Below are 15,000 nucleotides of genomic sequence, written 5' to 3' on the forward strand. Positions count from 1 at the left end.
GATTCTCAACTCGTTGCCATGGAAACCAGTGACCTTGACATTTAACTGCACTTTGAGATTCCTTCAATATAAAGGTGCATCACAAATAAAATCTATTTTTATTGTTGTTGTCTTTCAATGTTGTCCAGATAATCTAATCTCACCATCCAGCCTGAAGTTAATCCCATCCTGTGTGTGTGTGTGTGTGTGTGTGTGTGTGTGTGTGTGTGTGTGTGGTGTGTGTGTGTGTAGTGTGTGTGTGTGTGGTGTGTGTGTGTGGTGTGTGTGAGTGGTGTGTGTGTGTGTGTGTGTGTGTGTGTGTGTGTGTGTGTGTGTGTGTGTGTGTGTGTGTCCAGGCCGCTGCTGTTCCAGACCAGTGAGTTGATCTGCAGCAGTCCAGCAGTTGGAGATCTGATCCCGATCAGCACGTTGCTTCACTTCCTCTTCAGCAGAGCTCCCAGCTGAGCTCAAGTCTCCTCACCAGGCCAGTGCACACACTCACACACACACACACACACACACGCCCCCCTCTAAAGCCCCCCTCCCCCCACAGAGAGCAGAGTGGTCCATCGCCCGGTACTCCCAGTGGCAGGACGATCACCCGTCTGAGAGAGACCGCCTCAGCCTCATCAGGTACAACCCCAGGACCTGCTCTGTCTGCAGCTCCACCTGCAGGCAGAAGGTGGCGCTGCAGCAGTGTGTTGTGTTGCTAAAGTGTGTGTGTTTTCAGGGGAGCTCTGGAGGCCTACGTGCAGACGGTGCGAGCTCGGCAGGGGAAGGAGTTTGCCCCGGTTTACCCCGTCATGGTGCAGCTGCTGCAGAGAGGCAGCTGCTAACCCCCCCGGTGTTATGGAAGGGAATGTGTGTAGGTTATCTGGTGGGCCAAGACTTTTCTAACTGAAAGAGAAATCAAAGGTGTGACACGTAAGTTTGTTTTCAAGGATTTATTTCTTCATTTTGTCTCACACACACACACACACACACACTATGTTACAGGTGATGGAGGTCGGGTGGAGGTCCAGATGGGCCACTTCCACTGGTTGGTTGGAGGTTCCTCCACCAGCGGCTCCCAGGGCTTCCACTCGGACATCTTCCTGGACAGAGACAGCTCACACTCCGCCTGCGCACACACACACCACACACACACACACACACACACACACACACACACACACACACACACACACACACACCTCATTATTTTTGAGTTTGGATGTGAAGACGAAGTTAAACTGATCTGCAGCAGCTCCACCGGAGTAATAGATTACTTCAGAACCTGGGTGACCCACCTGGAAGATGACCTCCTCGATCTGTCCACAGTTTATCTTCTTCTCCAGCTTCTCCACGTCTGCTTCCTGAGACACACACCGCAGTCCAGCAAGACACACACACACACACACACACACAACCACACACACACACACACACACACACACACACACACACCACACACACGCACCACACACACACACACACACACACACACACACACACACACACACACACACACGCACGTACCGTGGTGACGTGGTGGAAGCGCTCGCTGAACCAGCTGCTCTGTGTACTTCCTGTAGGCAGCGTCCGGCGGCATCCTCTGCAGCGAGGCCAGGATCTTAGTGTAGAGGATCCTGAGACGCTGAGGGCAGAGCACAGCGTCAGAGGGTGTGTGTGTGTGTGTGTGTGTGTGTGTGTGTGTGTGTGTGTGTGTGTGTGTGTGTGTGTGTGTGTGTGTGTGTGTGTGTGTGTGTGTGTGTGTGTGTGTGTGTGTGTGTGTGTGTGTGTGTGTGTGTGTGTGTGTGCGTTCACCTCGTGGGGGTTCTGGGACACAGCCAGTCCCACCAGTCCAGTGGTCTGCAAGAGAAAACACAGCGTTGAGCTTTGACATGTTTTAATGAGGCGTTTGCTCTTCAGAACTAAACAGAAAAACATTTGATCCACGTTTCATGAAACGAACATTAAAAACCTTCTACTGTGTGTGTGTGTGTGTGTGCATTTATTTCTATTTTAAAGTATGTGAATCACTTTATGTTACAACAATCGTATGAATATAAATAAAGTTTGATTTGGAGATTTTCTCTAATATTGAATATTTGTTACAACAAACTGAGGAGAATCTATCGACTCAGTAGAACTGAGTAAAGTTTGAGTCTCCGGGAGCGACGACATGAAAAGACTCGTGTTCCAGTTCAAACCTCCATCATCTTCCTCTTCCTCCCTGGAGGAAGAAAACTTCCTGTGGAGGCAAATTTAAAAGGCAAAAGACGTTCGATGATTTAATGATGGTGAAAAGTGACCTGGGGGGAGTCACTGGGGTTTTAGCTCAAAAGAAGAAATCCTGCAGAAAAAAAAGATTCAAACTGAAATCCAGTCTGAATAAATGTTTTGATTACAATCCATGACATGGAAATCGTTTAATAGAATGATTAATGTAACGATAGACTAGTGATAGACTATTACTGATGATTAAACTAATATTGAAACCCTCAGATGGAACGAAATGATTGTTAAAATTAAAAACTCTGTAGGGTTGTGTACATTCTGGGGTATTTCTGCAGCTTTTTAACTAATAAACTTGTACTTCATGTACATTCTGGGGTATTTCTGCAGCTTTTTAACTAATAAACTTGTACTTCATGTACATTCTGGGGTATTTCTGCAGCTTTTTAACTAATAAACTTGTACTTCATGTACATTCTGGGGTATTTCTGCAGCTTTTTAACTAATAAACTTGTACTTCATGTACATTCTGGGGTATTTCTGCAGCTTTTTAACTAATAAACTTGTACTTCATGTACATTCTGGGGTATTTCTGCAGCTTTTTAACTAATAAACTTGTACTTCATGTACATTCTGGGGTATTTCTGCAGCTTTTTAACTAATAAACTTGTACTTCATGTACATTCTGGGGTATTTCTGCAGCTTTTTAACTAATAAACTTGTACTTCATGTACATTCTGGGGTATTTCTGCAGCTATCTGTTCTGTACTGTCAGTTAGCCGAACGGCTACCAGCTGCTAATAGATGCAAAACCACTAAACTTCCTGACAGAGTCTTTTTACACAGAAACAGAGACCTGAGCTTTAGTCGGGTAGAGATCAGCGTTAACCAGGTTAAACAGAGACCTGAGCTTTAGTCGGGTAGAGATCAGCGTTAACCAGGTTAAACAGAGACTAACCTAAAAAACCCTCCTGCAGCGGCTAACAGCTAACAGCTAACAGCTCTATAAAGACAACTGAAGCTTTCCCTCGTCACTTCCTGTCAGGCTGTTTACTTTTGTTTTCAGAAACACGAGCTTTAGGGCGAGTTATAATCTGTTATAAACACCTTATTGTGAAACATGTATTTGACAGGGACTAACCTTCTTTAGCAGCGCCGCCATTCTGACCGCTACCTGCTACTTCCGGAGACTTGTAAAACGTCACAGCTTCTTCCGCTGCAAGACCCGCCTACTCCTGCTGCTCATTGGCTCGTGAGATTTACAGCTTCCCCTGATGGACAGGAGAGAAACTGCACTGTAAAGTCTGTAGCGCCTCCTAGTGGACAGGAGAAGAACTGCACTGTAAAGTCTGTAGCGCCTCCTAGTGGACAGGAGAAGAACTGCACTGTAAAGTCTGTAGCGCCTCCTGGTGGACAGGAGAAGAACTGCACTGTAAAGTCTGTAGCGCCTCCTGGTGGACAGGAGAAGAACTGCACTGTAAAGTCTGTAGCGCCTCCTAGTGGACAGGAGAGGAACTGCACTGTAAAGTCTGTAGCGCCTCCTAGTGGACAGGAGAAGAACTGCATATTAACTAAAACGCATAGAAATGTTTTAGTTTTTTCCCCTGTTTTTTCGGGGGTTTTTTTGGGGGTGGGGGGGGGGGGGGGTAGTGGTGATCGTGAGGGTGGAGGTGCTGTTGGGGTGGAGGTGGTGGAGTTAAGATGGTGAAATATATACAAATTGAGAAAATGATTCATTTTCAAGCTTAGTAAGTATAGTGAGGTAGAGTAAGTATAGTAAGGTGTAGTAAGGTATAGTAAGGTAGAGTAAGGTGTAGTAAGGTAGAGTAAGGTGTAGTAAGGTAGAGTAAGGTGTAGTAAGGCCTGCAGATGGTGAAAAATATAAAAAATGATAAAATGATGGATTTTGTTAAAAAAAGAAAATGATGATAAGGCTCACTATGATAAGGCTCACTATAGTAAGGCTCACTATAGTAAGGCTCACTATGATAAGGCTCACTATAGTAAGGCTCACTATGATAAGGCTCACTATAGTAAGGCTCACTATAGTAAGGCTCACTATGATAAGGCTCACTATAGTAAGGCTCACTATAGTAAGGCTCACTATGATAAGGCTCACTATAGTAAGGCTCACTATAGTAAGGCTCACTATGATAAGGCTCACTATGATAAGGCTCACTATAGTAAGGCCTCAAATGGTGAAAATTATATAAATTTAGAACGTGATAGATTTTGATCAAACATGATGGTAAGGCTCACTATGGTAAGGCTCACTATGGTAAGGCTCACTATGGTATGGCTCACTATGGTATGGCTCACTATGGTAAGGCTCACTATGGTATGGCTCACTATGGTAAGGCTCACTATGGTAAGGCTCACTATGGTATGGCTCACTATAGTAAGGCTCACTATAGTAAGGCTCACTATGGTAAGGCTCACTATAGTAAGGCTCACTATGGTAAGGCTCACTATGGTATGGCTCACTATGGTATGGCTCACTATGGTAAGGCTCACTATAGTAAGGCTCACTATGGTAAGACCTTAAAATAGGGAAAATGGTGAAATATATAAGAATTGAGAAATTGATGGTTTTTTTTTAATGACTTTCAGTTTTTATTTATTTATTTTTTGTACACACAGTAAATATAATATGTTTACAAACATACAGCGCCCCCCCGTGGAGGTACGTGGGGTTTCATCTATAAAGGCTGAAGCACAGATCAGGTCCTGAAAGATACGTACGCCACTTGTGATCTAAAAAAAGAAACTTTACTGGAGAGTGCTGGTGCCGGTATGAGATCCGAGAACCTGGTGGTGCTGATGGTGAGGTGGAGAACTGAACCAGATTCATCTCAGACATTTATTATCTTCAATATCAGACTTATTGATCCACATGATCAGAAACAGCCCAGCTGCAGAGTTCTAGGTGTTTCTTTAGTGGAACGTTCCTGCTGAATCAGCAGAACCATGTTCATGTGTCAAACCTTCATCTACTAATGATCCAGAGGACAGAACTGATTGGTTATCAATGACAGAACTGATTGGTTATCAATGATAGAACTGATTGGTTATCAATGACAGAACTGATTGGTTATCAATGACAGAACTGATTGGTTATCAATGATAGAACTGATTGGTTATCAATGACAGAACTGATTGGTTATCAATGATAGAACTGATTGGTTATCAATGACAGAACTGATTGGTTATCAATGACAGAACTGATTGGTTATCAACTGTGACAGCTGTAACAATCAGTCTAATGTCAGAGTGAACATATAAATATTGTGGTGGCAGTCGTGAGTAAAGCTGCACTGTGGACGCTCTGCACCACCATGAGCTCTGGACCTGGAGCCATTCGACCTCCTCCTCCACCCTCCTCCTCCACCTCTTGTCACAATCATTCTGCTGGTCTCCACCAGAACGTCTCCTTCCTCTACGACACTCTGACACATGGTGGAGTCACTACCATGACGTCACTCTCCTCTGTCCTCCACCTTCAGATCAACTCCTCTCCTCCACCTCTACAGTCTCTGGTCTCTCAGACTCTCTCTATCTCCATCAGTGACGACGAGCTGCTGATCACTTGTTTCTTTTATTAGTGATTCTACTACTGTGACACCAGATAAGATCACCTCCTGACCTCCACCTCCTGACCTCCACCACCTCCTCCTGACCTCCACCACCTCCTGACCTCCACCACCTCCTCCTGACCTCCACCACCTCCTGTCCTCCACCTCCTCATTACTATTTTTCTCTCAGGATTTAGTGTGAAATGACGATCAGCAGGCTGAATGAGATGCATTGACCATTTATGGTAGAAAGTGGGCGGGGCCTGAACTGGCAACCTTCCAGGTGGGCGGGGCCTGAACTGGCAACCTTCCAGGTGGGCGGGCTCTAGAAAAGGAAAGTGTGTGCAGGTGTGCAAACACCGTTTTATAGATCCAGTTGTTTTTGGTGGTTCGAACATTTTTAGTAGGAATCCTAGGTACCTGGAGACTGTGGAGGTACTTGGAGACTGTGAGGTACCTGGAGACTGTGGAGGTACCTGGAGACTGTGAGGTACCTGGAGACTGTGGAGGTACCTGGAGACTGTGGAGGTACTTGGAGACTGTGAGGTACCTGGAGACTGTGGAGGTACCTGGAGACTGTGGAGGTACTTGGAGACTGTGAGGTACCTGGAGACTGTGGAGGTACCTGGAGACTGTGGAGGTACCTGGAGACTGTGAGGTACCTGGAGACTGTGGAGGTACTTGGAGACTGTGAGGTACCTGGAGATTGTGGAGGTACTTGGAGACTGTGAGGTACTTGGAGACTGTGGAGGTACTTGGAGACTCTGGAGGTACCTGGAAAAGTACCTGACCCACTTTTAATCATACTTCTATGTTCTGTCCGGTATCCTAGACGACATGTTCTGCCCAGTTCATTGGTTCTGAACTGAAGGTTCTCCAGGGTTCTTCCAGTTCCTGAGGTTAATCTGTTAGAACAGTCGTTTGCATCCAATATTTTAGTGATTGTGGGACCGGACGACCATCAACGTACCTTTGATAACATTGACAATGTACTTATGTACCTTCATCCAGTACTCCCCCCCACCCCATAGAGGGGGTACAGGCTGCTCTATATTAAGTCACAGAGGGGGTACAGGCTGCTCTATATTAAGCCATAGAGGGGTAAAACTAAATGTATAATAGTAATATAAGAGTTGTGACCCTGTGACTCTTCTCACACCAAATCATTTGGAGGCGTCACCAATTCTTTCTTTTCTTTCCCAATCAATTTTTGCTGTTTTCCCCACGTGGAGGTCTCTCTGGGGGGGGGAGGCTCTGGGGGGCGGAGGCTCCGGGGGGCGGAGGCTCTGGGGGGCGGAGGCTCCGGGGGGTCCCGGGGCCTGGAGGAAGATCTTCAGTCTCATTTTCATGGCCGAGGTTTGGACCGTTTGTCTGGAGTGGAATCATCATTACTTCATCATGTGGGTGGAGCCCCCGGCTCCGTCTCAAGGTAGAGGGTTCATGTCCCACCTCCCTGTGGGCTCTCCACCTTCCTGAGGGCTCTCCACCTTCCTGAGGGCTCTCCACCTCCCTGTGGGCTCTCCACCTCCCTGAGGGCTCTCCACCTTCCTGTGGGCTCTCCACCTGCAGGAAGGTTCTTAATGGTGCAATGTGATCTGGGTGACGGTGCTCAGACTGACACCACCACCACCCTGGAACAGATAAGAGGGAGGAGATGGATGGAGGGATGAATGGAGGGATGGAGGAGATGGAGGGATGTGGTGAACTTTGGCTTTCCATATTTGTGTGGAACATGAAGCTCCGGGGAAAGGACCAGAGAAAGAACCTTCTAACAACCATGTCATAGAACGAGGGAAATATTCACTTGGTACTTTAATTTGGGAGAATCAGGACGTTTAACTGAACGTTTCATGTTGTGTCAGCGAAACACGAGTGTGTGTGTGTGTGTGTGTGTGTGTGTGTGTGTTACAGAGCACAACAGCAGGAGCAGGTGGACACTGGACACTTTAATGTCTTCATGTCTCATCATGTCTCTTCTATCGTCTGTCTACAGAAATCCAGTAAAAAACTCCAAAGTATAAAAATATATTACAAATCTCATATTTACAGACTCATCTAGTCTACAGTAAGTTAGTATCTACACTCCTCCTACACTAACATGGGGGGGCCGGTAGAGGGCGGTAGAGGGGGGGGCCGGGCACAGCAGGTCGTCAGAAGAACATCCTGAGGAAGAAACACACACATTAGGGTTCACACACACACCAGGACCCCCCCCCCCCCCCACACACCAGGACCCCCCCCCCCCCACACACACACACACACCAGGACCCCCCCCCCCCCCCCACACACACACCAGGACCCCCCCCCCCCCACACACACACACACACCAGGACCCCCCCCCCCCCCCACACACACACACACATCAGGACCCCCCCCCCCCCACCTGTAGATGTTGGGGTCCAGCAGCACCGCCGTGTCGGTGGGCAGTTTGGAGAGATGAACCACTTTGGTCTTCTGCTGCAGTCGGTCGCTCTCATTCACCCACACATCAGGGAGCCTGACACACACACACACACACACACACACACACACACACACACACACACACACACACACACACACACACACACACACACACACACACACACACACACACACACACACACACACACACACACACACACACACACACACACACACACATTGTTGTTACCAGTGCTGCCAGTGAGCTTGAAAAAGTAATCCAATTACTGATTACCAGTTACTCCTTTAAAAAGTAACAATTACTTTACTGATTACTTGTTTTTAAAGTATTTTTTTAGTTACTTTCAGCAGCTGCCGACAACACCCCCCACCATCTCAACAAAATAAAGGAAACCAGTTTTGCTAAGAACTCTGGGAAAAGGGGCGGGGCTTCCTGCCCATAGTGTGACGTCGCTGCAGCTGTGTTCTTGGTGCAGAATGGTTTTGTGGTTATGTTTGTTCTTTCCTATTCTTTTTTGTCCCCTGAACGCACCATTAGAGCGAGTCGATTAGTGATTGGCTGAGAGTGGAGAAGGGGGCGGGGTCAGGTGAGCGTGCGGACACATGAGGAGAACCGAGGAGTGGCGGGTTCTGTTGAAGAATAAAGGGATCTGCAGACAAGAAACTCGTCCTGCTGGAAGTTACAATAGTAACTCAACAAAAGTACTCTATTATAGTAACTACTATAGTAATTCTACAAAAGTACTCTATTATAGTAACTATATTATAGTAACTCTACAAAAGTACTCTATTATAGAGTAACTCTATTATAGAGTAACTCTATAAACCCTCCGTTGTTGTTCTCATCCTCTGCTTTGTGCTCACTGGTTGTTTACTGAACTGGTTTATTGAAATGTGGCGCTACACTGCCCCCTGGTGTTCAGACCAGGTCAGACGCTCCTCCTCTCAGTAACAGGAGGGGCGGAGCTTCAGCAGGAGCTCCTCCTCTCAGTAACAGGAGGGGCGGAGCTTCAGCAGGAGCTCCTCCTCTCAGTAACAGGAGGGGCGGAGCTTCAGCAGGAGACATTTAAAAGACGGAGAGGAACGTCAGACCCGCCTACTTCATCACATTTTGATTGACGAGCCAATAAAACGATGTGGTTCATCCTGTGTGTGTGTGTGTGTGTGTGTGTGTGTGTGTGTGTGTGTGTGTGTGTGTGTGTATACGGTCTCACATGTCTTCAGGGGTCCAGTGCAGCAAAACCTTCACCTTCCCAGAGTCCTCTTTCCTTCTGGCTATTACCTACACACACACACACACACACACACACACACACACACACACACACAGTCAGAGAACAAACACACACCCCTAATTTCCCCATGTGCTGTTGAAGTCCACGCTGTGTATACCCCCCCCCCCCCCCCCCCCCCCCCCATCGTGCTGTGGACAACCACGCTGCCCCCCCCCCCCGCCCCCCGCCCGGTGCCCCCCTCACCGTGCTGTGGAAGACCACGCTGTGGCCGTTGCCCAGGCTCTCGATGTGGGTTGCCAGGTTGAGGCAGATGGCTCGGTGGCGGATGGCGTCCATCGTCTGAGCGTCAAAGAAGTCGTGCGGTCGAGCTGGAGACAGGACGCATTTTGATGATGTCATCATGAAATCATTAACAAGTCTCATTTAGACAATTTAGAACAATGAAGGTCAGAGTGTGTGTGTGTGTGTGTGTGTGTCGTACGCAGTGATCGTCGGTGTTTGTTCTTCATCTTCCTCCTCTTGTTAAGCCCCGCCTTGGAGGGAGACTCCTCCTTCACTCGGCTCTGATTGGACAGTTTGGACGAGCTCTGGGAACTGAAGTGGGTGGGTACGTGTCGAGCCAGCCCCCCCTGTGAGGCGAAGGTGGCGTTGCAGCCCCCCACCACGCACTGCGGGAACAGAGAGGAGGGGGTGAGTGGAGCGGAGGGCCCCGGGGAGAGGACGGTCCGCGGTTCGATTCCTCACCTTGAAGGGTTTGTCTCCACTGTGGGTCAGCATGTGTCTCTGCAGCCAGCTCTGACTGGTGGACGGCGTGTTGTACACCTTACAGCCCTTCCACAGACACACAAACACCTGCAGAACACACACACACTCACAGTGAGTACACACACACACACACACACACACACACACACACACACACACACACACACACACACACACACACACACACACACACACACACAGCGGGCAGTGTGTGAGCCGGGGGCGGCACCCACCCCTCCACGCTGTCCGTCCACGTGGGTGGTGCGGATGTGCTCGGCCAGGTCGGGGCTGCTGGGGAACAGCAGCAGGCAGTGATCCCAGCAGCAGGTGTAGCTCAGAGGCTTCGGCCCCCCCGAGGCCGGGGCCCCCCCCGCCCCCCCGACAACACCCAGACCTGCGGGGGTGGAGCGGCCGCTGGACGCCGTGCTGTCCATGTCCAGGAGGGTGGAGCTGATGCTGACACACACACACACACACACACACACACACACACACACACACACACACACACACACACACACACACACACACACACACACACACACACACACACACACACACACACACACACACACACACACACACACAAAGAATCAGGTGAATTAACTTCTCATTGATTAATTCAATTTCACATTAAATGGAAAATTATTTGGTCGTTCAGTTTTTAACGTCTGTCATGACGCTTATCCAGGTAACTTCAGGATTAACTCTGTGTTTCTCTAATCCAGGTAACTTCAGGATTAACTCTGTGTTTCTCTTATCTAGGTAACTTCAGGATTAACTCTGTGTTTCTCTTATCCAGGTAACTTCAGGATTAACTCTGTGTTTCTCTTATCCAGGTAACTTCAGGATTAACTCTGTGTTTCTCTTATCTAGGTAACTTCAGGATTAACTCTGGTTTTCTCTTATCCAGGTAACTTCAGGATTAACTTTGTGTTTCTCTTATCTAGGTAACTTCAGGATTAACTCTGTGTTTCTCTTATCCAGGTAACTTCAGGATTAACTCTGTGTTTCTCTTATCCAGGTAACTTCAGGATTAACTCTGGTTTTCTCTTATCTAGGTAACTTCAGGATTAACTGTGTTTCTCTTATCCAGGTAACTTCAGGATTAACTCTGGTTTTCTCTTATCCAGGTAACTTCAGGATTAACTCTGTGTTTCTCTTATCCAGGTAACTTCAGGATTAACTCTGTTTCTCTTATCCAGGTAACTTCAGGATTAACTCTGGTTTTCTCTTATCCAGGTAACTTCAGGATTAACTCTGGTTTTCTCTAATCCAGGTAACTTCAGGATTAACTCTGGTTTTCCGTACTATGACGCTGGTTCACTTCTTCCCAGGATAAATCACCATGGTAACTGACTGAATGTCTAACCTGCAGGATATGTTCTAGATAAGATCACAGTGAGGGTAAAGCTCCGCCTCCTGACCAATCAGAGCTCTTGGGAAATGCCCCGCCCATTCTTAAATGATGGTGATTGGTGGGCGGGTTCAGCGCTGAGCTGCAGCGGAGAGGAGAGGAGAACGTATCCAGAACAATCTTCTTGACAGAACCCAATAAATCCTGTTCACTGAGGCTCTGAAGGAGGTTCTGGTTCTGGTTCTTGACTTGTTCCAGGTCTGTTTGGCTCCACGAGGGTTGATCTGGAATAATGATCTTAATAATAATGCTGACGCTGACAGAACTGCAGAACCATGAATTAATGGAAGCAGAACTTCTCCTGTCGTCACGGTGATGAATTAATATTCCAACAGGAACCACACTCACACGGAGGAACCTCCTCCTCAGAACCTCCGCCTCAGAACCTCCTCCTCAGAACCTCCGCCTCAGAACCAGTGGAGGTCAAATGTAAAGTAAAAGCAGAGCAGTGAGGAAGCTCTGCCTGGAACCGTTCTGCTGGAATAAAGTGAAGTGACTCCAGTTCTATTGTCCCATGAATTAATCTGCTCTAATCTCACCAAGTCAGCATTAACTAGTCAGGAAGGTTCTGGTTCTGGCTGCAGCAGCAGTGTTGCTTTGAGCTGCTGGATGGGTTGGAATTCTTCATAATCTCAGAGATTAACTGCTCCTCTATGGTAGAGTCAGCTGCTCTGCAGGGTTTCTCCCTCTGTGATTGGTCACACTCTGCAAGCTCCGCCCCTTTCATGTGAACACTCTGATCCTGGAGGGAAACTCTGGTGGAACTAGTGAGGTGATAACCTGCTTCCTGTTAATGCTGATCAGGATCCAGAATGTCTGGGTTAGTTAATCCAGACAGCAGAGATATCCTGCTATGTTAATCCAGGAAACCAGAGAACAGAGAGTACATGGTACCAGGAGAGTACATGGTACCAGGAGAGTACATGGTACACGTGATGGAAAAGACTAAAAACTAAAGCGAGTCAGTACCAGTGGAAAAGGAATATTAGATTTGGCGTAAAGTCAGCGTGTGATTTGGCGACGAGTCTTTGTTGTTAACGGCTACTGGTCGTACCGGGAGTCCTGGTCGTACCGGGAGTCCTGGTCGTACTGGTCGTACCGGGAGTCCTGGTCGTACTGGTCATACTGGGAGTCCTGGTCGTACCGGGAGTCCTGGTCGTACTGGTCATACTGGGAGTCCTGGTCGTACTGGGAATCCTGGTTGTACTGGTCGTACCGGGAGTCCTGGTCGTACTGGTCATACTGGGAGTCCTGGTCGTACTGGTCGTACCGGGAGTCCTGGTCGTACTGGTCATACTGGGAGTCCTGGTCGTACTGGTCATACTGGGAGTCCTGGTCGTACCGGGAGTCCTGGTCGTACTGGTCATACTGGGAGTCCTGGTCGTCCTGGTCATACTGGGAGTCCTGGTCATACTGGGAGTCCTGGTCGTACTGGTCGTACCGGGAGTCCTGGTCGTACTGGTCATACTGGGAGTCCTGGTCGTACTGGTCATACTGGGAGTCCTGGTCGTACTGGTCGTACTGGGAGTCCTGGTCGTACTGGTCATACTGGGAGTCCTGGTCGTACTGGGAGTCCTGGTCGTACTGGGAGTCCTGGTCGTACTGGGAGTCCTGGTCGTACTGGGAGTCCTGGTCATACTGGGAGTCCTGGTCGTACTGGTCATACTGGGAGTCCTGGTCGTACTGGTCGTACTGGGAGTCCTGGTCGTACTGGGAGTCCTGGTCGTACTGGGAGTCCTGGTCGTACCGTACTGCTATATTTCACTAGCATAGCACCGCTAACTGGGACCTGCTGCAGCGTTAGCGTGGCTTTGCTCAGGGAAACACGGTTTGAGTCTGTTTACACGAATACGAGTGTTTCCACTAAACTTTCTTCACTTCTGGGGGTCCGTTTCCACGGCACCAGTGTTCTGAACCACCATTTCCACAAAGTGTTTATCTCGGCTCCCAACGAGGAAACATTCTTTCATGGTCTCTAGTCCCTCCTGCAGAGACCCCCCCCTCCTGCTCATCCAGTGGTAAACCAACATGGCCGACCCGTAGTGGTACGACCCGTAGTGGTATGACCCGCGGTCCATATTCTAGTTTTATGGTCCAGATCAGTAGTTTAATAGTTGAGACTCTCCCTGATAGAATCCGGTTCCTCATCAGTCCACTAGGATGTCAGGTTCTCTCCATTTTCTTCACCTTTATAGCGTTTTGTTCTCTGCACACGTCTCTGTGGTTTCATTACATAAACAAGCGACAGCGCCTCCCGTGGCCCGGCAGACTAACTACACCGTTGTCTCTGTGTCCGCTGCTGCAGTGGAAACGCTCTCCTTTATTATAGGATGAGGTGTTGTCAGGTGAAACGTTGTCGTGGAAACGTGCCTGAGCTTTAGGTTGCTGCAGTGCTGTTCAGTTCAGACATTAAACAAACCAAACAGTCGACATGGTGGCAGATACTTTAGATACTCACTCATGTAAGAAGTAAAAAAACAACAAGTAATGTTTTGACCAACGTAATAATTTATATTTGAAAATAACTATCGATAGTTATGTCCACCCTAGTAAACTATTAACTCCAGAACTTTGCCTGCAACCTGCATTTCCATGACTTTTCCAGGTTTTCCATGACTGACCCTGACAGCTCCGTCAGTGTAGCACCAGCCAACCTGCCTATATTGCGATATATCGTACACGCAGCACGGCATCGTGCATGTTTTAGCGTGACAAAGACACATCTATGAAGTATAGTGATGCCCTAGAGCAGGTTTTGATATTGCGCATGTTTATATGACGACAGATAAAGTGTTGTGCAGCTTTAACATATCGCGATAAGTTGTGACGCACGAAAGCTGCACCTGCAGATGTTGCAGGACTATTTAACCCGGCGGAAGCGGCGCTGGTAAACAGACGGAGTGCCGTCCGCGTGGTGTGTGAACCGCGGGGAGCCGAGCGGCCTCCTCCGGATCTCTCAACCTACCTGTCCTCGGAATCCATCCGACTCAGTGGCTCTCCGTCGGCGGGCGGCAGCTCCAGGCTGGCCCGCCTCTTGGTGCCCTGCTCGGCCGCCTTGGAGCGCTGTGCGGCCGGCGTGCAGGGCTGCTTCTCCCCGGCTCTTTGTTCTCTCAGCACCCGGGAACCTTCCGGAGCGGAGTCGCTGCCGCTCGCCAGGCTGCCCTGCACCGGACTCTTGCCCGGCTCGGAGAGCGGAACTCCGGGCTCCCCGCCGTCGCTGGCGGCTCCGTCCCCCGGGGCGGCGCTCCTTTGGTCCGGGTTGGCGGCGGCTCGGTGGCCGGTCTCCTCCGTGTTGTCGCCCGGTTCCTGTTTGGGGTCCGGCTCGGCCTGCTGGCGCTCCACGCCGGGCTCTGCCGTCTCCCCGGCGGCCTCCTGGTCCGCCGCCGGCTGG

The 15,000-nt window shown here is 48.9% G+C and overlaps 2 protein-coding genes across 2 annotated transcripts in view; both read right to left on the reverse strand.

Moving 5' to 3' along the window:
• Positions 1–889: 889 nt before the first annotated feature.
• ndufa5 (NADH:ubiquinone oxidoreductase subunit A5) lies at positions 890–3,391 on the reverse strand. Its single transcript, XM_080492015.1, is given in 6 exon segments — positions 890–1,099; positions 1,269–1,334; positions 1,498–1,521; positions 1,523–1,615; positions 1,786–1,830; positions 3,338–3,391. Coding segments are annotated over 6 exon segments (384 nt in total). The 5' UTR covers positions 3,359–3,391; the 3' UTR covers positions 890–964.
• Positions 3,392–7,549: 4,158 nt separating this feature from the next.
• Positions 7,550–15,000, reverse strand: part of LOC308127159 (zinc finger protein aebp2-like) — a 7,726-nt gene continuing 275 nt past the window's right edge. The window contains exons 1-8 of the mRNA XM_080492004.1: positions 14,575–15,000; positions 10,426–10,648; positions 10,172–10,279; positions 9,909–10,095; positions 9,671–9,795; positions 9,407–9,474; positions 8,152–8,265; positions 7,550–7,931 (exon numbers count right to left, since the gene is read on the reverse strand). The exon at positions 14,575–15,000 is cut by the window's right edge and continues 275 nt beyond it. Coding sequence (XP_080348130.1) covers positions 7,919–7,931; positions 8,152–8,265; positions 9,407–9,474; positions 9,671–9,795; positions 9,909–10,095; positions 10,172–10,279; positions 10,426–10,648; positions 14,575–15,000 — 1,264 coding nt within the window. The 3' untranslated portion in view covers positions 7,550–7,918. The remainder of the gene's footprint in view (positions 7,932–8,151; positions 8,266–9,406; positions 9,475–9,670; positions 9,796–9,908; positions 10,096–10,171; positions 10,280–10,425; positions 10,649–14,574) is intronic.

This window comes from Lipophrys pholis (genome assembly GCF_963383615.2).
Source record: "Lipophrys pholis genome assembly, chromosome: 22".
Lineage (NCBI taxonomy): Eukaryota > Metazoa > Chordata > Actinopteri > Blenniiformes > Blenniidae > Lipophrys > Lipophrys pholis.